This window comes from Hypanus sabinus, chromosome 14 (genome assembly GCF_030144855.1).
Source record: "Hypanus sabinus isolate sHypSab1 chromosome 14, sHypSab1.hap1, whole genome shotgun sequence".
NCBI lineage: Eukaryota > Metazoa > Chordata > Chondrichthyes > Myliobatiformes > Dasyatidae > Hypanus > Hypanus sabinus.
In genome coordinates, this window is record NC_082719.1 from 91,329,320 (window position 1) to 91,352,482 (window position 23,163).

A 23,163-nucleotide genomic window follows, 5' to 3' on the forward strand; every position below is an offset into this window, starting at 1 on the left:
GGGGTGTTAGCTTTCATAAGTCGAGGGATAGAGTTTAAGAGTCACAAGGTAATGATGCAGCTCTATAAAACTCTGGTCAGGCCACACTTGGTACTGTGTCCAATTCTGGTTGCCTCACTACAGGAAGGATGTGGAAGCATTGGAAAGGGTACAGAGGAGATTTACCAGGATGCTGCCTGGTTTAGAGAGTATGCATTATGATTAGAGATTAAGGGAGCTAGGGCTTTACTCTTTGGAGAGGAGGATGAGAGGAGACATGATAGAGGTATACAAGATATTACTAGATAGAGTGGACAGCCAGCACCTCTTCGCTTGGGCACCACTGCTCAATACAAGTGGACATGGCTTTAAGATAAGGGGTGGTAAGTTCAAGGGGGATATTAGAGGAAGGTTTTTTTTACTCAGAGTGGTTGGTGCATGGAATGCACTGCCTGAGTCAGTAGTGGAGGCAGATATAGTGAAATTTGAGAGACTATTAGACAGGTATATGGAGGAATTTAAGGTGGGGGGGGGGGGTTATATGGAAGGCAGGGTTTAAGTGTCAGCACACTGTGGGCCAAAGGGCCTGTACTGTGCTGTACTATTCTGTATTCTAAAAATCTGAAGCCATTCCTCCTCCATCAATTCCTTAGCCACGTGTTAAACTGTATGATCTTCCTACTTCTGGCCTCACCAGCACATTGTATGGGTGGCATTCCGGAGATCACAACCCTGCAGATCCTGTCCATTAACTTGGCACCCAATCTCCGGAACTTACTCATTACCCATCCTACCCAAATCATTAGTACCGACGTAGAACACAACCTCTAGCTGCTCACCCTCCCACTTAAGAATGTTGTGACCTCTATGAGATATTCCTGACCCTGACACTCAGGAGGGAAAGTACCATCCAGGAATCCCGTTCTCATCCACAGAACCTCGTTTCTGTTCCCCTAACCAATGAATCCCCTGTAAGTACAGCTCATCTCTTCACCACCTACACATCTGAGCCAGAGCCAGACTCAGTGCCAGAGACTGTGGCTTTCCTCTGCTAGGTCACCTCCTACCCCCAAGCAGTATCCCTATTGTTGATGGGAACAGCCGCATGGGTAGTCTGCACTGGCCTTCCTCATTTAGGTTGGAAGAAACTAATCAAATTTTCTTATTTTGCTAATCAATTTCAAGACCACTTCTTCCAGGTTTAGGTAATGATAATCATTAATATACACAGTGTGAGGAAAGACCCTCAGAACTGAACTGAATCAATCCTGCTCATTCACAACTTAAAAAGTTCCCTTTTAGAGTCATGGAATTTTACAATACAGAAAGTGAATATTCAAACCACTGTACCTGTGCCAGTTTCTCAAAACAGCTACTCTATTAGTCCAGCATGACTGGACTTTACAGTTGAATTAATAATACCTTAGCAACTTTCAATTTCACTGCTTGTGGTTTGCAGTCTTCTCTTAAAGGAACACAACTAATTTGATGAGAACAGTAGCTATGAAGAGACATCTTGCCAAATTTCTCAATGTTACTGCAGCATAAGGATGTGAAGATCCAAGGCATGACTGCAATTGCAGGATATTCATTAAAAAACATTACTTCAATTTATTCAAAAGTTTCTTCAATACATTTTCAAGCTTAATTAGAGCAACATTAAAGTTTTAAAATAAATCATCAAGCTCTATTACAATATCCTAATTACCAGCAGGCACACTGTTTTGCAGAGAAATACCAACTTAAGTCAAACCATTCTCACATGCAACTATGTACTGCATAGAAAATATATCACCAGATCAAAGGTTTAACTGAAGAAGAAAACATTCATGTTCGAATTTTGTTTATGGTTATGCAAATACATAACATGGGAATTTGCCTAATAAAATATTTTGTTTTATCGTGAAGATAATGTACACACCATACTATTGTTTACTAATGAATTATGTTGGTATTTTTATGTGTGTAGCCCTCTCATCAGGCTCGTATACAGACTTGGCTGGTTAGCTAACTCTGCTAAAAGCCATGCTACTCTGTGGTGACAAGGCCACCTTCATTGAACAATATACATCTAGGGTTGGTATGATTTGGGCTTCAACCAAACAGGAACATCATGATGTTCTAATTAAAGGAATCTTGATTTGAGCTAATGCCATGTAAATACAGCCCAGCTTTTGGTAGCCCAGAAATGACAAATCATACACCAGCATAAAGTTATAAAGAAAGTGTATTTACCAAATTTCCAGCTTTAACAGTTACAGAAAAAGAAAAAGGACCCACTACAGTTAAACTAGTCCAATATGCACATAAATGGAGTTCATACTGGAGTAGTTGGAGGTATATCTCTTTATTTACATGCTGGACACACTGTCTGAAAGCACCCACATTTTGAACTCCCCTTGAAGACCATCTCAAACAACCTCTCCCTCAGGAGAACCGGCTCTTCCCCTCCTCGGAGCCATTCATCTACACAAAGCACTTGTTGCAACACAGACGCTCCTTCCAACAGTATGTTGCAGCATCTTCCCTTGCCCCGCTCCACAACTCCCGTTAAAAGACCCCAATCCAGACTACTGTCATTCAGAAAATTCGTTCCCACTGTTCTCATATCTCACAATCCTGATTGGCTGATATGTTTCTATGTTGGACAATGTGATCCCTTACCTTTAGCCTAAGCCAAAACACCCTTTCCAGTAGGTCATGCTGCTTTTACAGAAAACTGGTGAAACAGAATACCTCACAGCATAGCAGAAGAAATCTTAACCAGGGAATTACATGTGGAATAAAGGGTATGTAAAAATGAAAACAAAGATTTCATGATCTCAACTTCAGAATTAAAACTTACACTAAACTACCTTTCGTGTTGGAGTAAATTACAAATAATTTGAACGAAGCAATATAAATTTAGGTGTATAATTATCCAAGATTGTATTTGATGGTTAATTCAGCTAATTTTTCAAATAGATTTTAAAAGCTATTACTTCCCTCAAGTTTTATAAGCAAACAAACTCTTAATGGGAAATGCTCTAGTGTCAAGTCCAAATAACCGATTTTACACCAAACCCAAATGTTAATTTTTTTACTGAAAATTTGGCCCTCCAATTTTAATTCTGTTCAGTTTATGAATATTTGTCATCCAATTTGAGTAATTATAATAACCTTTGCCTTAACTGTTTTGGCAGATTAACTACTTATGAGGACTTTTAAAATTATTTATGCCTTCAAATCTGATATGTAGCTTGAAGTCTCTTCTTGCTGCTGCCATCAGATAGAAGATACAAGAGCCTCAGGATCCACACCAAGTTCAATATCAGTTACTACTCCTCAACTATCAAGCTCTTGAATAAAAGGGGATAACTACACTCAATTTCACTTGCCCTATCATTAAAATGTTCCCAGAACCAATGACCTCACTTTCAAGGACTCTTCATCATATTATTTCATGTTCTCATTATTTATTGCTATTTATTTATATTTGCATGAGCAGAGTTTGCCGTCTCTGCACTTTGGTTGATATTTCAATGATCCTGTTATAGTATCTACTCTATAGATTCATTAAGTAAGAAAATGAATCTCAGGGTTGTATACTGTGACATACATGTACTTAGCTAATGAAATTTACTTTGAATTTTGAAGTCATAATCTGCATCTTATAGGTTAATACACAAATCATCCTCCTTAATTTCCACAATTTTCAATGAGATGGGATTTAATTCACCTCCCTGACTCTTTTCAACTTTCCAAAGGCACCACTTCCCTCTGCAATTTCTTAGATTACATCATTCTGTATCTTTGGCCTCAATCACTGTCCAAAAAAAGTCCAAAACACAGCATTTCACTTTCTAACCAAATGGGTTTTAAGATCTTAGAACTCCACTCTTTAATCTGTAATTTCAGATGAGTCTTTTTAGTTTATATCAATACTCACAAATTCTAATGAAAACCAGTAAAATTAATTCAGTTTTTTTTTATGTCCACTGATTATGCTTGACCTGCTAGGCATTTCCACCATTTATTTTCACGTCTCGGTTCTCAAGTGCTGCATGATTCTCTTTGCCCGAGCACTCTTATATTTTTCATTTCTCCTCGATCCTCATTTAATCTCTATTTACATCTCCAGATAGACAACTTGGAATCAACTTGACTTCACCACCTTTTACAGCCAGTACGGCTATAATTTAGATCATTCAATCTGTTGGTACCCCTTTCTAATTTTTTTCTAGATCTGCAAAAAAGGTCATTTACCTGAAATGTTAATTTTGCTACTCTGGCTGGCAATACTGCCCAACCTGCTGAATATTTCCAACATTTTCTACATTTCAGATTTCCAACATCAGCACTTTACAACTTCTTGCTAGCTATTTTAAGTCTACTTCTTATCTGTAACCAAACTTTAAAATTTTCTGGAAAAGCAGTTTTAGGAAAGTGTACATTTTGTGCTTTCTAGGAAAAGACAGAATTTCTCCAAACTTACCAACCAACCCTTCCCTGTTGTTAATTTTAAAATCTCTTCGCACTTGGATTTCAATTTCTCACTGTTGCACTTTGCCGTGGAAGGCCCTTCCATAAACTTCTGCGCTCTGATGTCATAGAAAAGTAGGGAGCCTTGTCCAGTTCCTACTGTTATGATGTGTTCATAAAAGCTCACAGATCGAATACCTATTCAAAAAGTAATTTACAATTAAAAATCTTCCTTCAATGCAAAGTTCCAAAACTACTTCACTCATATTCTATGGCAAATAGGAAGCAATAGTTTTCTTATTCTACACACAAGAACTTACACTTACTCCTTTTGTGGCTTATGTTCCCTCACACCATTTAAACTTGTTAATGCAATAACTAGACTGCATATGCCACTCAGTTCTCAAGTGAAACTGAACTTCAATACAGCAGTTTGTAATTTTAAAAATAAAGTTATTGACAAGATTCCAACATAAAAGCTTCAACGTTAATTGAATTGTGTAAAATATATACAAACTACCATATATGTGGTGTTCTGTTTTAACTTCAGCTTCCATACAATGAAAACAACGTTAATTAATGACTTAATAACAAAGTTAAGTAGCCCAGTGGGACCCTACAGGCTTTGTGATGTGTGTTTATAAGGAGTCTCCAGAGAAAGGTAGCATATGACATTTATAATTTCAGTCTTTATTTAGGGCAGAAACTGGGTAGTATGACACTCACGTCATGAAATACTGAACTCATAACTGATCAGATACTGTAATCCATCAATACTCAAATGAATGTTACAATATTAAATATTAAGGGATCATTAAGATGATGACCAATATTTGCATACAAGTCCAAAGATACTTTAAGGTGGCCAAGCAGCTAGATAGGGTGAAAGTAAAGCTTATAAGACGCTAGTTTTCATTAGCCAGGGCATAAAGTATCAGAGAAGCAACAGTATAGTTTTCTTTAAAAAAAAATGTAAGCCATATGGCCAAACATAGCCATATCTGGGATGTTCTGTGGTGATTTAGTCACCTCAATACTGAAAAGACAATTCCTCTGGAGCGAATGCAGAAGAGATTCACCAAGGTGCTGCCTGGGATGGACAGTCTCATTTATGAGGAGAAACTGGGCTTGTCTTCCTCGAAAGACAAGTGGAGTTGTGGAGGTGGGCATGTGGAACCTGATAGGTGTAAATATTCTGAAAGAGAGGATATGCAATAATAAATTGTCTTTCCCAATCCACCCCCCTCCCCAAAAATAAAGCAAATGTCAAAAGCTAAGGCAAGGAATAATTCAAAGGGGATACAAGGAAAGCAAGGTAGGCAATTCCAGCCTTTTTCTGTGCTATGACTAATGCAGGTTAATATTGGATCAATGGACATTAATGATCAATAAAAGCTAGAAGCAACCTTAATTTTTTAGGAAGTTTTTTTTTCAAATTCAGTATCACTAAATCAGGACTCTGTAATATAATGACATGATTGCATGAATACTCACTGAGAACCAGTTCTAAGAAGAATTGTATGAATGCATTATTTTATTTTACAAGAGAAATCTTCTCACACAGGTGTAACATGAAACTACAGTGGCCAATTCTGCTCTCCCCATTTTCACATTAAATTCTTTCATCTTACGGCAGCATGGTGGCAGAGCTGGTAAAACAGCTGACACACAGCTCCAAGAATCCAGGTTCAATCTTAACCTCTGGTACTTTGTGGAGTTTACACATTCTTCCCATCGTCCCATGGGATTCCTCTGTTTTCAATTCGCCTTCACATCTAAAAGATGAGGGCTGGTAGTTTAATTGGCCACTAAATTGTGCAGTTAAGTAACAGAATTAGGAAAAGTTCATGGGATGGTCAGGAGAAACTCAATTATTGGAACTTGAGGTTCGATAGTCTGCTTGGACCACAAGACCATTAAGATAAAGGAGCAGAATTAGGCCCATTAAGTCTGCTCTACAATTTCATCATGGCTGATCCAATTTTCCTTTCATCCCCAATCTCCTGCCTTCTCCCCATATTCCCTCATGCCCTGACTAATCAAGAATCTATCAACCTCTGCCTTAAATATACTGTACATAAGTACTTGGCCTCTACAGCTGCCTGTGGCAAAGGATTCTAGATTCATCACTGTTAGTGAGTTGAAGAGTTTGTTTCCATCCTATGTGATGGAAACTGTAGTTGCTAAGGCTAGTACTTATTGCCAAATAGCCACTTGCTTTCAAAAAGATGGCGATTAGTTATTTTCTCAAACCACTGCAGTCTGTGCATTGAAAGAATGATTGTTTAATGCACAGAATCTGGATATTGATTCAGCAACGCAGGAGCAGTGAATTATTTCCAAGAGATCCCTATGGGTGACTTGAAGAACTTGAAGGTGCTTTAACTTGCCCTTGTCCTTCTAGTAATACAGATCTTGTGTTGGAAAAGCCTTAGTAATTTACAATAACACATCTTGAAGATGTTATACAGTGATGGATGAATTTAATGAAAAGGCTGGTAGATTTGGTGTTAATAAAGCAACTACCTGTGTTTCAATTGTAGGTGAAACACAGCAAGGAAGCCTTATCTAGGCAGAAGAAAACCACCATACTTCCAATTTGGATCATAGATTTGATGGAAAGTTACTAGGGAGTCAGGCAATGAAAATGATGAATATCAAGACGTCATCAATTCTTGCAGCTTCAGTATTGATTAGTTGATCTCATCTCATTCAGCCTTATTGTGTGCGTCATACAGAGGAATTTCATGTGGAGATTAAGAGTGGTAAATTTGGGCCTCATGAGTGTTTTTTTTCATGTTTATCCATAAAGAGTTGTTTATACCAAGATCTTAATGTCAGCCTTCCAGTTTCAATTTTTTGTTGTTGTTTTAAACCCATTGGCTCTTGAAAAAAAAAACTGAATATAGGAGAAAAGAAAAAGCATCATGATGCATTTATCAAACTAAGCCAACTACAATTTGAGAACAGTTTCACAATTTCTTGCAATGAAAGTACAAACTTACCACTACCCCGTTCCCTCGAACTGACTGATTTTACATTGTTTTGTGGTTGTCTTGGATCAAGGAAAGAAACGTGTGCTTGGGACCCCACAGCATATACTGACCATTCTTGTCCATATGCTAAGCAAACATTTTCTCGGCAATGAGGTAACTTGGTGGACAGCAACTGGAACAGAAAACAATTTAATTTCACTTGAACTATATAAGAAAAAATTTGGCAGCTTCCTTTTACCTTCACCAATTCTTATCAATACACTATATAAAACAGTCAATCAGATGTATGACAGCTTGGCATGTCAACTGCTATGCCCTAGACTACAAGAAACTGTATAGAATTGTGGCCACAGCTCAGCCCATCACCGAGACCAGCCTTTTCTTCTGGATTCTGTGTAGACTTCAGGCAGCAGAGCAAGGCAGTAAATGAAATCAAAGACTGCACACGCCCCAGACATCCTTCTACTCCTTCCCATTGGTTGAAAGATATAAAAGCCCAAAAGCATGTACTTCCAGCCAAAAGGACAGTTTCGATTCCACTGTTATCAGACTATTGAACAGTCCCCTAGTACAATAAGATTGACTTAACCTCACAGATTAGCTGTTTAGATTAGGAGATAAAACAATGTGACTGGCTTCTCTTTCAAATTAACTAAATTAATCTTCATATCCTTTTATCAGTTTTATTAATCTAATGGTTCTCTTGAATATATTAACCCTGCAATTATCAACCTACTTACGATCAGTTCCTGATTAAGCCGGAATACATAGGGAAATCTTAAATGTTTTTACCTCACTTGTAACAATATCCAAAATTCAATCTCTAAAGCAAATGTAAACTTTAGTGTGTTGCACATTCCAATATACAGAAAAACTCTTCAGCAATTTCTGCTAAAAAATAAACTGCACGTGTAGTAGTAGGCAGCCATTGATCCCAGGGGATCATGGGTTAGCGCTTCTGGTGGACTGCGTCCTCTCCAAGGTACAAGCCTGGGCAGGAAGATTTGAAGAACAGGCTGTTGCCCATGCAGTGGGTCCCCCTCTCCACATCACTGATGCAGTCCAAGGGAATGGCAAGCACCAATACAGCTTGGCACCAGTGTCATTGCAGAGGTTCCCAGAGTGAAGTTATAAACAACATCAAACTGCCTTAGGGACCCCGGCTCCAGATTTCTTCCTTGGGGTTTACTCACAAAACCTTTCCTATGGGTGGGTATGGCCGCAAGGCAGCGGAGGCTTAAAATCAGAGATTTCCTTCTCCTAGGTGAGCTGCCATCCAAGGCTGATTAGCCCCACCTGCCTGAAGGGTATGTAGTGGACAGTATACCGACTGGCTGCACCACAGCCTTGTATGGAAACACTAGTACCTTGAACAGAAAATCCTACAGAAAGTATTGGATATGGTCCAGAGCATCACGGGTAAAGCTCTCCCCTCCACTGAGCACATCCACACAAAATGTTATCACAGGAAAGCAGCATTCATAATCAGGGTCTTGGTCTCTTCTCACTGATGCTATCAGTTAAAACATACAGGAGCCTCAAGACTCACACCACCAGGTTCAGAAACAGTTATTACCCTTCAATCATTAGCTCTTGAACCAAAGGGGATATCCTCACTCAACTTCACCTGTGTCATCATTCAGTCGTTCCCACAATCTATGGATTTACTTTCAAGGCCTGTTCAGCTCATGTTCTCAATATTTATTATTTATTTCTTTTTGTCTTTGCTGTGTTGTATTTTGCACACTGACTGAATGTCTAACCATTGATTCTATAATGGTTACTATTCCCTTATGAATTTATTGAGTGCATCCGCAGGAAAACAAATCTCAGGGTCCTATATGGTGACATATATACTTTGATAATAAATTTGCTTTGAACTTTGGGGGAAAAAAAGTGGAAACAGCAAATTACAATTGATCAGTTCACCATAATACTGTTTCAAGTAGCATAGCAGTTATTCATTGAAAGCTCATGTAAGATTGAAATATCAATGCTTCATTATTTTACAGCTTTATTTAAGCTTTACCAAGAAATGTTACCTTTGTCAAGTTATCTTCTGCTTTCCATAAATGAAAGTAACCATCAAGAGACACTGCACCAAGCTCCTGAAAAATCAGTTTACAGTTGAGTATTTAGTTAGTTACAAACATGATAAAATATGCAGCTGCTGGAAATCCAAAGCAACAAACACAAGATGTTAGTGAAACTCAGGAGGGCAGGCTCCATCTATGGAGAAGTGTAAATAGTTGATGTTTCAAGCCCGAAAAATCAACTGTTTACTCTTTAGTTAGGTTCACATTAAATTATACAGGATGCTGAATGTTATCTTCTATCAATAGTTTTGAAAGATTGATTACAGGTAGTCCCCGAGTTACGAACGTCCGACTTATGGACAACTCGTACTTACGAACCGAGGAAGGAGAACGCCATCCACCATTTTAAGTTGGATTGCAACACCGTCCGCCATTTTAAGTCATTGCCGTTAACACTGTGTTGAACGTTTAACTTTGTATTTGGCTTAAATTTTTCTTAGTAAGATTCACCCTGACCCTGCCCCCCACCCCTCCCCACTCCAGTCGGCTGGTGAAGCAATGAGATCAGTGCCGGGCTCAAGAACGGAGGTTCCCGAGTTCGATTTAGTGAAAGACAGCTCTCGTGCCGGGTTGATGTTGATCCAGTGACTCCCGTACCATCCGTGCCGGGTTAATGTTGAGCTCACAACTCGACCTCGTAAAAAAAACACTGCCACCTCCAGTTTAAATTCCCACACGGAATATTGTGTCGGATCAAATACCCAAACCCAGCACAGACCCCACTTGCCCCATTTAGCTTGTCTCAGTGCGGTGGAGTTTAGGACCCAGGGAATTCAGTGCGGTGGTCCTTAGGACCCAGCGGACCTCGGGAGCCGGCAGAGCTCAGGACCCACCATCTGCAGTGTTTCTGTTCCATTGATAGGAAGCGATCGTGATAGAAAACAAAGTAGAAATAATAAAGCGTTTGGAAAGAGGTGAAACGCCATCGGTTATTGGAAAAGTGTTAGGCTACAGTTGGTCAACGATTGGAACAATTTTAAAGGATAACGGATAAAGTGAGAATAATGGAGCATGTGAAAGGCCCTGCCCAATGAAAGCTACAATTATTACTAAGCAACGCAGTGCTTTAATTATTGGAATACATACGTTTCTTAAGTGTTTTATATGCATAGAGAGGTAAAATATATACTATATACTAAGAGAAACGCTTGACTAAGTGACGCTAAATAATACCGGATGTACTTGTTCCGACTTGCGTACAAATCCGACTTAAAGACGGACTCAGGAACGGAACTCGTACGTAACCTGGGGACTGCCTGTAATTAACAAAAATACATCCATGATACTGCTATTGAATTAGAAAGATATCCTGGAATCTGCATGTGGAAACCAAAAGATTCACCACAGATATAAAAAAAAGTGCACACCTTTTTAAGTTCAGGCTGATGATGAGACAAGACTTTCTTTTAAAAGTCTCTGAAGACCTACTGTGACAGTAAGCAACATATCTAAGTCAAAAATATTTTCTAGTATTCATCAGTATTCGCTCCCCATTCCACTAGATTTCTTCCTTGAGGCTGGATAATACAACTCATTTTAAGACTATAAAGAAGTTGTAAAAAGAATGCAGTAAATTGAACTGTCAATAAGCAGAACAGCAGGACGAAGGCCGGCTCTTTAATTAATTTTCCTGTTATCTCCAAATATACTCAATGGCCACTTTATTAGGTAAACCTCTACACAGGCTTGTTAATGCAAATGTCTAATCAGCCAATTATGTAACAGCAACTCAAAGATCAAGAGGTTCAGCTGCTGTTCAGAGCAAACATCAGAATGGGGAAGAAATATGATCTAAATGACTTGGACTGAGGAATGATTGTTGGTGCCAGAAGAGATGGTTTGATTATCTCATTAAATGCTGACCTCCTGGGATTCTCATGCACAACAGCGAATGGCTTGAGAAACAAAGAACATTCAGTGAATGGCAGTTCAGTGGAGAAAAATGCCTTGTTAATGAGAGGAAAATGCCAGACTTGTTCAAGCTGACAGGAAGGCAACAAAAACTCAAATGCTCTCACATTACAACAGTGGTGTGCAGAAAAGCATCTCTAGAGGCACAACATGTTGAACCTTGAACTGGATGATCTACAACAGCAGAAGACCATGAACATACCGAAACACACTCAGTGACCAGATTATTAGGCATCTCCTGTACCTAATAAAGTGGCCACTTAGTGTAGGTTTAGCAAGAAAGAGGGATATTCTGGCAGAAAATATTGAGATACTGTACTTCTGAGTCTGAAGAGGATTGCCGCAAAAAGAGCAGTTCCTTCATAAGCTCAGGGATTGATTAAAAGAAGCAAACAAAAAATGCCATCTACAAAGCAAAACAAGATTAAGGATATTGTTGAAAATTACCTTGCTGTTATTGTTAAAGGCCAAAGCTCTCACTTTGCAATTATAAGGATTTGTATATTCCTTGGGAATGTCCTTCAAAGCTTTGTGTGTTATGTGGGTGTAACTTGGGACTCGTGTGGGATCCATACTTGTGTCGGACTGGTTTAGTACTTCTTCAGTTACTTCCCAAAGGCCCATGGAACCATCCCTGGAACCTGCAGCACAAAATTAAAGACTCATACTTAATAGATTTTGGGACACAGTCATTTTTGGATAGAGTATTTCAAGCAGAAATTGTTTTAAAAACAAAATTAAGTTTAAAAAGGCATTAAAAGTTAAAGCAACATAGCTAAAATTAGTGTTGAACAACTGATCAACTTGTTTTTACATTAGTGGACAGATTCCACGCAATGTGTCAGGAGCCCTCTGCTAGCCAATGCTTGTTAAGAGCTTTCTGATGAAAACTTTTGTCTCACTGTCAATATAGAAATAAATGAGATGAAAATACAGGCTTACAGTTGGTTTCTAAACATGGATGAAAACTGATTCCACTCCCCCACCCCCCAAAATGAGAATCAGGAGTTACTTTATTATAGTACATAACTGTGTAGTTGTACTTCTTGGAGAAAGAACACTGAAGCTTCCACTGCTTCATTGGGCAGAGAATTCCACAGATTCACCACGCTTTGGGAAAGGCAGTTCTTCGTCATCTCCACTCTAAATCTACTCCCCAAATCTTGAGGGAGTGTCTCCTAATTCTAGTCTGACCTACCAGTGGAAACAACTTTCCTGCTTCTATCTTGTCTATTCCTTTTATAATTTTATATATTTTTATAACATCTCCTCTCATTCTTCTGAATTCTAGCAAGTACAGTCCCAAGGGACTCGATCTCTCCTCATACTCTGGACCCCATCATCTTGGAATCAAAATGGTGAACCCCTTCTGCACTGGCTCCAAAGCCAGTATATCCTTCCTCAAATAAAGAGACCAGATCTGCATGTAGTACTCCAGGTGCAGACTCACCATTGCACTGTACAGTTGCAACATAACCTCGTCCTTTTTTTTTGTAATTTATTTTTTTATTGAAGTTCATCAAACAAACAACCTCTTCCTCTTAAATACAATCCCTCTAGCAATGAAGGCCAGCATTCCATTTGTCTTCTTGATAGCCTGCTGCACCTGCAAACCAACCTTTTGTGATTCATGCACAAGCACTTCTAAGTCCCTCCGCACAACAGCATGCTGTAAATTTTTACCATTTTAATAGTAATCTGCTCTTTCATTCTTCCTTCCAAAGTTTACCAACATTGTACTCCAGCTGCCAGACCCTTGCCCACTCACTTAACCTATCTACGTCTATCTGCAGAATCTCAGCATTTTCAGCAATTTGCTTTTCCACTCAATTTAATATCAGCAAATTTAAATACACTACACTCAGTTCCCTCTACCAGATCATTAATGTATATCGTCAACATTTGCGAGCCCAGCACCGACTCAGCGACACACTATTCACTACTGACTGCCAACCAGAGTAACATCCATGTATCCCAACTCTCTATTTTCTATTAGTTAACCAATCTATCCATGCTAATACATTACCCCTAACCCAGGGTCGGCAACCCGCGGCTCCGGAGCCGCATGTGGCTCTTTCATCTCTGTGCTGCAGCTCCCCGTGGTTTGTTAGTTTTTGAAATGTAATTCAAAATTTGAAGATTATGGTGATCTTGTACAATCTAAATAAAACGTTGTGGAGACCCCATTTCCTGGCACATCCGAACCGGCTCACAATTAGCCACCGTTCCGGCTAAGGGAGATAGCCTACGGGGGTTTGTGAGTACGTGTCTTTTGGAGCATCCGCACCCACGGGGACGGGTTGAGGGAGGCTTTAAAGCAGGGCTGTTTAGTTCGAATAAAGTTATCTTTGACTGCAGTGTCGTTATTTTAGCGCTGCGTGTAGCACACCGCTACAACGTGTTTTTTTATCGCTATTAATATACATCACCACTGCCAATGCCTGACACCCGCCACTGCGCGCTTTCTTTTAATTCTTCGATCCAAGGTAGGCTAACTATGGAGTAACCTTCAACCCAACGTCTTTTTTTCGGAGTTCAAAATGTTTTTGTTGTATGCAGAAATGTAATTTCATTTTCTCTGCAGGAGTTCATCAATTTCATAAATGCAACACATTATAGTTTGTTTATACATAGCATAAAGGCAAAAAAAAAACCGTTGTATGCAGTGTTATTTCATTTTAAATGTCAAACGGGTTTTGTGGCTCCCAGTGTTTTCTTTTCTGTGGGAAATGGGTTCATATTGGCTCTTTCAGTGGTAAATGTTGCCGACTCCTGCCCTAACCCTATGCATCCTTATCTTATGGACATATCTTTTATGAGGCACCTTGTCAAACACCTTCTGGAAATCCACGTAAATAACGTCCACCTGATCCCCTCTATCCACTGCGCTTGTTATATACTAAAAAAAAACACAAGTTTGTCAAACAGGACCCGTCTTTGTAGAATCCACACTGCATCGACCTGATGAATTCAGATACCTCACTGTTTCTTATGATGGCTAATAATAGTTTCAAGCATTTTCCCAACTACAGTTACTTGCCTTTTACCTACCTCCTTTTTTAGGGGGTAAAAAAAAGTGGACTGATATTCAGTCTTCCAATCTACTGGGATCTGCTCAGAGTCCAGAGAATTTAGGTGAATTATCACCAAATGCTTTACTACAACTTCTGCCATTTCTTTCAGTATCCTGGGATGCATTCCATCAGGACCCAGGGACTTGTCTATCTTCAGGCCCGCAAGTTTGCTCAGAACTACCTCTTTAGTGATAGCTACAATATCAAGATGCTCATCTCTTTAGCAGGTTAGACATGTCTTCCACCGTGAAGACCGACACAAATAGTCAAAGCTTCAGCCATTTCCTCATTACCCAACATCAATTCCCCCTTCTCATCCCCCCAAGGGACCAATGTTCACCTTAGCCACCCTTTTCTGCTTTATACAATTATGAAAACTTTTACTAACCGTTTTATATTTTGTGTTAGATTATTTTCATAATCTTGCTCCCCTTTCTTTATTGCTCGCTTAGTGGTTCTTTGCTGCTTTTTAAAGTTTTCCCAATCTTCCAATTTCCCACTACTCCTGGCCACTATGTATGCACAAGCTTTTAGTTTGATGCCTTCTTTTATTTTTTATTTTAAGTTACTCAAGGCTGGCTCTCCCCACCCTTACTATCCTTGCTTTCAACTTGAATATACCTTTGCTGAACCCTGAAAAAATCTCTATGAAAGTCTTCCAATGTTCAACTGTCTCACCAAACAGCCTGCATTCCCAGTCTATACTAAGCAAATCCTCCCTCATCCCATTGTAGTCTCCATTGTCCAGGCATAATACACTGGTTTTAGATCAAACTATTGCAGTCTCCATTTGTATAAAAAACTCAATCATACTGTGATCACTCTTACCAAGAGCATCCAAACCATAATTCTACCCATCTCATTGCACAGGACCAGATCTAAGATAGCACGTTCCCTTGTTGATTAGAAACATTCTGTTCAAGACAGGCATCATGGATGCATCCTATGAAGTCCTCCTCAAGACTGCCTCGACCAACTTGATTCACCCAATGTGCAAATTAAAGTCCCCCACAATAACTGTTATTCCATTCTTACATGCCTCAGATATTTCTGTTTATTGCCTGTGCTAATGTAATATTATTTGATGGCCGATAGACAACTCCCATGAATTATTTTTTTCTCTTTACTATTCCTAATCTATACCCAGATGGATTCAACATTCTGCTCCTTAGATCTTGTATCATCTCTCACTATCACCCTGATCTTATCTTTAAGAACATTACCCAACTTCCCTTACCTTCCTGCCTATCCTTCCATAATACTTGATATTTTTGAATATTTAATTCTCAATCCTCTCCACCCTAAAACCACGTCTTTGTAATAGCCCTAAATCACACCCCTTTGAACTGATTTAAGCCACAAGTTCACTGACCTTGTTTTGAATACCATGGGCATTCAGCTAAAGAGCCCTTACACTCACTGTGCTTTTAAAATCTTGTAATCTTTTACTCTTTTGCACTTGACTTTTTTTCTCTCCACTCTTACTTTACTCTTTTATCTTTTGCTTTTTCTTTATCCACACTTTTCTTTTTTCTTTTACTTCTCCAATCTGTTGAACTCACCCTCCTACTATTTAGTTTAAAACCCTATCCACAGCCCCAGTTATGCGATTCGTGAGGATCCAGGTCCAATCATGGTTCAGGTGGAGCCTGTCGCATTGTAACTGTTCCCTCCTTACCCAATACTGTTGCCAATTTTCCATGAATTCCAACCCACTTCTCCCACACCAATCCTTAAGTCATGCAATTGACTCTCTAAGCTTCTGGACGCCATGCCAATTTGCATATGGCTCAGGTAGCAATCCAGAGATTACCACCTTTTCAGTTCTGCTTTTCAATTTAGCCCCAAGCTGCTCAAATTCCCTTAGCAAAACCTCTTTCCTCATTCTACCCATGTTGTTGGTACCCACATAGACCACGACAACTGGATCTTTACTCTCCCGCTGCAAATTCCTCTGCAGGTCAGATAAGATGTACCGAACCCGGACACCAGGCAGGCAACACAGCCTTCAGGATACTCTATCCTTGCAACAGAGAACTCTGACTATTCTCGACTATAATATTCCCAATTACCACTGCATTCCTCTTCTCCTCCCCCCGCCCCATGATTCCCAGGACTACAGTGCCACAGTTAGGCTGCTCATTCTTCCTGCAGCCCCCACTCTCATCCACACAGGGAGCAAGAATCTCAGACCTATTGGACAGACGCAAGGGTTGAGGCTCCTTCAGCACTGCCTCTTGTATCCTCCTACCTGCCTCACTCACGGTCACACCCTTTTGTCCTTGAGGCAGCTAATCTAATGTGTGCGACTACCTCCTGAAACAGAGAATCCAGGTAACTCTCCCCCTCCCTGATCTGCCACAGTATTTGAAGCTCAGATTCCAGGTCATCAACTTTGAGCCTGAGTTCCTCAAGCAGCCAACACTTGCTGCAGATGTGGTCACCAGGAATCACAATGGGGTCCACCAGCGCCCACATCATGCAGTTACAGCACCTCACCTGATCCGCCCAACAACCCTTTATTTAATTAGCTGTAATTTAATGACTTCTTATTCAACTACCACAAAAGCCTTACCTGCTACTTATTTGTGCCTCCTCGCCGAGCCTCTTGAGCCAACGTCTCAAAATCCCACTCCGACACTGGCTCACTCACACAATGGCCGCCCTGCTTTACTTTTATTTGCTCCTATTAATGAATCATGAATCGATTGGTCCGCCGCTAATGTGCTGAGCCCCGCAAAATGCTTTTTTTAAACTCTTCTCCCCCACCTATGTGATTTTCTTCCATTGGAGCAGAAACAAAACTATGTAACAGCTAAGGGCAAATCTATCCAGCCGACTAACTTGTGGCCATAAGTTACTTTCCTTCAACTGTAACATATCAAGCTTTTGGTCAGATACTCTAATGTGAAACAAATATTCTGGAAAACTCTATAGAGTAAAGCTCTGTTCTTAGATTTAATCGCCAGGTTCCTGTCTCTATTCAAGCAGAATCTCTATTCAGATCTCTGCAAAACTAAGTAGAATTCAAAGTAAATTCACTATTTAAGAACACAGATGTCACCATATACTACCGAGATTTATGTTCCTGCGGGCATTCAAAGTATGATACACAATCTAGTGGTTTTTTTTTGGGTACACTTCTTAAAGTGAAACTACAGGCTGCAGATCTTTGTGACAGTAATTCAGAAGTATTATCTAGAGGTTCTAAGAGCTGCTCGCAAAATGTTGCTCACCAGTGCCATCTTAGAAAACTTTTACATTTCATCCTCCCAGCCTCTGGATAGACCCTGTACCATTAACTTTTCAGAAAGTTGACTGTCATCCATTTGGAACCATTGCACAATCAATAAGGACCTTATTCTATCATAACACAGGACAAATTCTTCTATTTGCCCGAGGGCCAGTCACCAGTCAAGAGTAACAAGACAAAGTAACTTATGAAATTGCACAATGTTGCAAAGAACCACATATACAAGCATCAAGGTCACATTTTAAGTTGAAATTATATGTTTTTGGTGTATGAAACATTGGTCAAAACAGTGAAAACTTCAAAGTCAAGCAGAATTCAAATCTGCTTACTAATAAATCATTTCATGGAAAAGATAAATTTCACCTTTTTTAATTTACAGGCATTGAAAAACATTGCTGTGCATGTATCTGAATAGCCCATTAATCCTCTTCTAAAACATTGTAAACTGTCAACTAGAATGCACAAATAACTCAAACATTGTCTACTCAGAAGCATTTAGCATTTGCACCACTATACTATGTCAGAGTTCAAGGACTTATCAGAAACAAATTAAAATCACTGTCCGTCTGACTGGTATGCTTTATTTTTAAGATAGATTGACAATAGATTTGTCAATTCATTATAAAAGACACAAATGCCCTATATGCCACTGTAGTCTTCACTAGTTCAATGAGAGTATGAACATAATCCAACAATAAAGAGCATAAGAAATTATTTGAATGCACAATTACTATAGGACAATAGCTGGAATTTAGGCAATAACAATCACAAGACCAATAATCAACAGTTCAGTCTACATACTGCTTTTCATTATGCTGGAGTTATTCCATTTTGAAATGTTTGGTTTGTAAAAACATCCTGCACGAACTCTCTCACCTCCCAACACTCTAGGAGGGTAATTCAATTACTTTTTGTGGATGACTACTCCTCCAACTCCATACAAGTACTACATAGGACACAGCACCCATTCACCACATTGAACCTATTCCCTCTGCCAGCACATACTGGTTGCAAGTGTATCATCGACAAAATCAACTGCCTTTGATACTTCTCAGTCTGCAATTTTAACGATTGAGTATGGGGGCTTCAAGTGCAACAAAACTCCAGCCCACCATCCCCCCACCCAATATTCTCACTAAGTCATACACCATTCTGACTTGGAAATATATTATTCTTCCTTCAAAGTCACAAGGATGTACTGGATCTCCTTCCTCACAAGCCCAGTGGAAACACCTTCACCAGAAGGACACCAGTGAGCAGAAATGGCCCGACCCTCACCTCTGGTCCCAATACTCTGCCTTTTCAATCCATCTGGCTCAGCATTTAAATTGTCCGAACATAGGTCATTCCTTGCTCCAAGACCTGGGCTCTGTCATATTGATATGCGCTGGGCCTGGACCCAATACCACACCTCTGGCCCATACCATATCTTTCCAAATTGCTCGGCGCTTACATCAACCCAACCTCACTCTCTATCTAGATGGACGGACTCCGAAACACTTCTGCTCTGAACTGTCTGACTCATGTCATGACCTTGCTCCGATTTTGCATCATGCCCACACGCCTTAACCCTCACATCAGCCTTGACTGCACTTGCCTTTTCTTTGTGGTGATCGTTTACCACAATTTTCCACAGAAAATAGTGTTAATAAGTATTTAATCGTATTTCTTGCTTTATGAACAGCCAGCCAGCTGTTGCCTGTTTTCAGTAGCACAATCTTAAACTGGAAGACAATCTTCAAGGGAAGTGAATGCTGGTTGTCAGTGAAGTCCAGATCCCGATAAGCTAAACAAGAGGTTAACCCACCGTAAGCAAAACAAGAGTTAAAATACCAGACTGTTGAGCTATCATCAGAACTCTCACCAAAAACCCAGTTCCAAAACAAGGCTATCAATTCAACCTGTTAACACTGATACTTATTCTTAAGTCATGGCTAGTTCTACATGTATTCCCAATATTCTGCATTTTAATTAATCTAACATCTGCTATATTTTCATTTGGGATGCCAAAGGCAACAGGCAATAAACAGAAAACACTTTCCCTGACAAGATTGGAGCCAGTAAGGGGAGGAAAATGAAAATCTACTCATGAAGAGAGCATGGCTGAGGTACACAATGACCATTCTAGAAACACAGAAAACTTATAGCAGAATATAGACCCTTCGGCCCACAATGCTGTGCCAAACATGTATTTACTTAGAAATTACCTAAAGTTATCCACAGCCCTCTGATTTTCTAACCTCCACGTACCTATCCGGGAGGTATGGTAAAAGACCCTATCGTATCTACCTCCACCACTGTCATTGGCAGCCCATTCCATGCGCTCACCGCTCTGCGTAAAAAACTTACCCCTGACATCTCCTCTGTACCTACTTTCAAGCATCTTAAAACTGTGCCCTCTTCTGGCAACCATTTCAGCCCTTGGAAAAAAGCCTCCGACTATCCACACGATCAATGCCTCTCATCATCTTATACACCTCTATCAGGTCACCCCTCATTCTCCGCTGCTCCAAGGAGAAAAGGCCGAGTTCACTCAACCTATTCTCATAAAGCATGCTCCCAAATCCAAACAACATCCTTGTAAATCTCCTCTGCACTCTTTCTATAGTTTCCACATTCTTCCTGTAGTGAGGTGATCAGAACTGGGCTCAGTACTCCAAGTGAGGTCTGACCAGGGTCCTACATAGCTGCAACATTACCTCTCAGCTCAAACTCAATTCCACAATTGATGAAGGCCAATGCATCGTATGCCTTCTTAACCATACAGTCAACCTGCACAGCAGCTTTGAGTGTCCAATGGACTCGGACCCCAAGATCCTTTTGATCCTTCACAGTGCCAAGAGTCTACCCATTAATACTATATTCTGCCATCATATTGACCTACCAAATTGAACCACCTCATACTTATCTGGGTTGAACTCCATCTACCACTGTTCAGCCCAGTTTTGCATCCTATCAGTGTCCCACTGTAACCTCTGACAGCCCTCCACACTATCCACAACACCCCCAACCTTTGTGTCATCAGCAAATTTACTAACCCATCCCTCCACGTCCTCATCCAGGTCATTTATAAAATTCACGAAGTGAAGAGGTCCCAGAACAGATCCCTGGGGCACATCACCTCCATGCAGAACATGGCCCGTCTACAATCATTCTTTGCCTTCTGTGAGCAAGCCAGTTCTGGATCCACAAAAAGGTCCACTTGGATCCCATGCCTCCTTACTTTCATAATAAGCCTTGCATGGGGTACCTTATCAAATGCCTTGCTGAAATCCATATACACTACATCTACTGCTCCACTTTCTGTAGCAGTCTACCAAGGAAGATCATGCTGCCAATATCAAGTTTAAAAGAGGATCAATAGATACAAGCAGATACAATCTCACTGGCTCACCACTCTGCTTTGGAAAACCTGAGTAACAGCAAAACACATTTTAGAAAGTTGTCAGGAAGCCCATTCTAATAACTTTATACATGAGCACCATCAAGAATGTCCTGAGTGCATCACTGTGTAGTATAGAAGCTGCAAGGCTTTGAACTGCAAAATCCTACAGAGGATAGTGAAAAACCACCAGGAGGATGACTGGCATCTCCCTCATCCCTAATTGTGACATTACCCAGGAGTGTTGCAGACAAAGGGCCCAAAGCATCCCTACCACCCATTTCGCAACCTCCTTGACCCACTACGATCAGGAAAGAGGTACAGAAGCATCAGGACTAGGACTGTCAAACTGGGTAACAACTTCCTCCCTCAGGCTGTGAGATTATAAATACCCTACCATCAACAAGATCTTGTCATTTGGACAGAGAGCTGTTTACTGTACCATTTACCTGTGCTGTGCACTACGTGAATTTTGAGTTATATCTTGTTAACTTATTCATGGTAATAAGTTTGTGTGCTGTGTATGATATGTTTTGTGGGTACACCATGGTCTGGTGGAACGCTTCGTTTGGTTGTACAGTCAGATGACAATAAACTTGGACTTAATTTGTCGAGTTGCTGTCAAATGACTACAGTTTTGTGTTCAACATCATTGTTCCTTCAGTATTAAACCCCAAGTGTGTCTCTCTCCCCAACTGGATCCTTGATTCCCACATCTGAAGACAGTGAGTATGAATTGGTGATAGTTTCTCCTCTTTACTGAGGATCAATACAAGTGCACCTCAAGGATGTGTGCTTAGCTGACTGCTACTCTCTCTACACTCAAGACTGTGTGGCTAAGCATAGCTCAAACACCATTTAAAATTTACAGATGACACCACATCACTGGTAAATTATCAAATGATGACAAGCAGATAGGTGTACAGGTAGATGGGTTGGCTGGTTGAGTGGTGTTGCAAAAACAATTTTGCATTACTGTCAGAAAGACCAAGTAATTGCCTCTGGACTTCAGGGAAAAGTAAGACAGAACTCAAAGATCACTGCTGGGAAAGGTGAGCAGCTTTGGGTTCCTGGGTGTCAACATTTTAAGAGGAAACAGTCTTAGGCCCAACAGATTAACGTAATCATGAAGGTGGCACACCAGAGGCTCTACTTTAAGAGTCTGAGGAGATTTGGTATGTCACTAGACTCATGCAAATTTCTATAGATGCCTGAGAGCATTCTGACTGATAACATCACAGCCTAGTAAGGAGGCTCCAACACCAGGCTGCAGATTCAGTCAGTTCACAGACCCAACCTTCCATTGAAGTCTTCAAGAACTAGTGCCTCAAGAAGGCAGAATCCATTATTAAGGACTCTCACCATCTGGGACATGCTCCCTTCTAATTACTACTGTAAGGAAGGGAGGTGTTTGCAGACCCACACTTAATGACTCAGGAACAGCCGCTTACCTTTCATCATATTTCTGAATAGTCCATGAACCCATCAACACCACCTCATTTTTTGCACTATTTATCTACTTCTCAATTTTTAGTATATTTGTGTCTTTGGGTTGCCATAGAACAACAAATTTCTTGTTATAGGACTGTGATAATAAACCTGATTCTATACGACTAAAAAGGATGGGGGGGAGGGTGTCTACAAAGACTGGTTTTACTTAAAGTTAAGTTTTCAGTTTTAAATTAAGTGCAAACTAGGTAAACAAAAGTTGAAAATGTAGAGGTACGGCCTACATTCTTCAATACCCATAGGTATGAAATCACAGAAAACCACGTGAACAAAGAACTGGCTGCTAATGCCCATGAATTAAGTCCACACTTTTAGTTTTCTTTTAATAGGTGGCTCAAAGGGCTGAGACACACACCAACTAGGCAGGGGTTAAAAACCAATTAGGTTAGAGACAAACGATTCAGAGTTCTGTTAGGAAGGATAGTGGACAGTGGATATGAAGGATACATTTCCTCAACCTTTATGAGAGCTACAGTTTGGGAGGGGGGTGCTAGACTTGTGT

The 23,163-nt window shown here is 40.1% G+C and overlaps 1 protein-coding gene across 1 annotated transcript in view; it reads right to left on the bottom strand.

Moving 5' to 3' along the window:
* Positions 1 to 23,163, bottom strand: part of dcaf12 (DDB1 and CUL4 associated factor 12) — an 87,883-nt gene that overhangs the window by 12,450 nt on the left and 52,270 nt on the right. Inside the window, exons 5-8 of the mRNA XM_059989633.1 lie at positions 11,891 to 12,084; positions 9,479 to 9,544; positions 7,446 to 7,608; positions 4,454 to 4,638 (exon numbers count right to left, since the gene is read on the bottom strand). Coding sequence (XP_059845616.1) covers positions 4,454 to 4,638; positions 7,446 to 7,608; positions 9,479 to 9,544; positions 11,891 to 12,084 — 608 coding nt within the window. The remainder of the gene's footprint in view (positions 1 to 4,453; positions 4,639 to 7,445; positions 7,609 to 9,478; positions 9,545 to 11,890; positions 12,085 to 23,163) is intronic.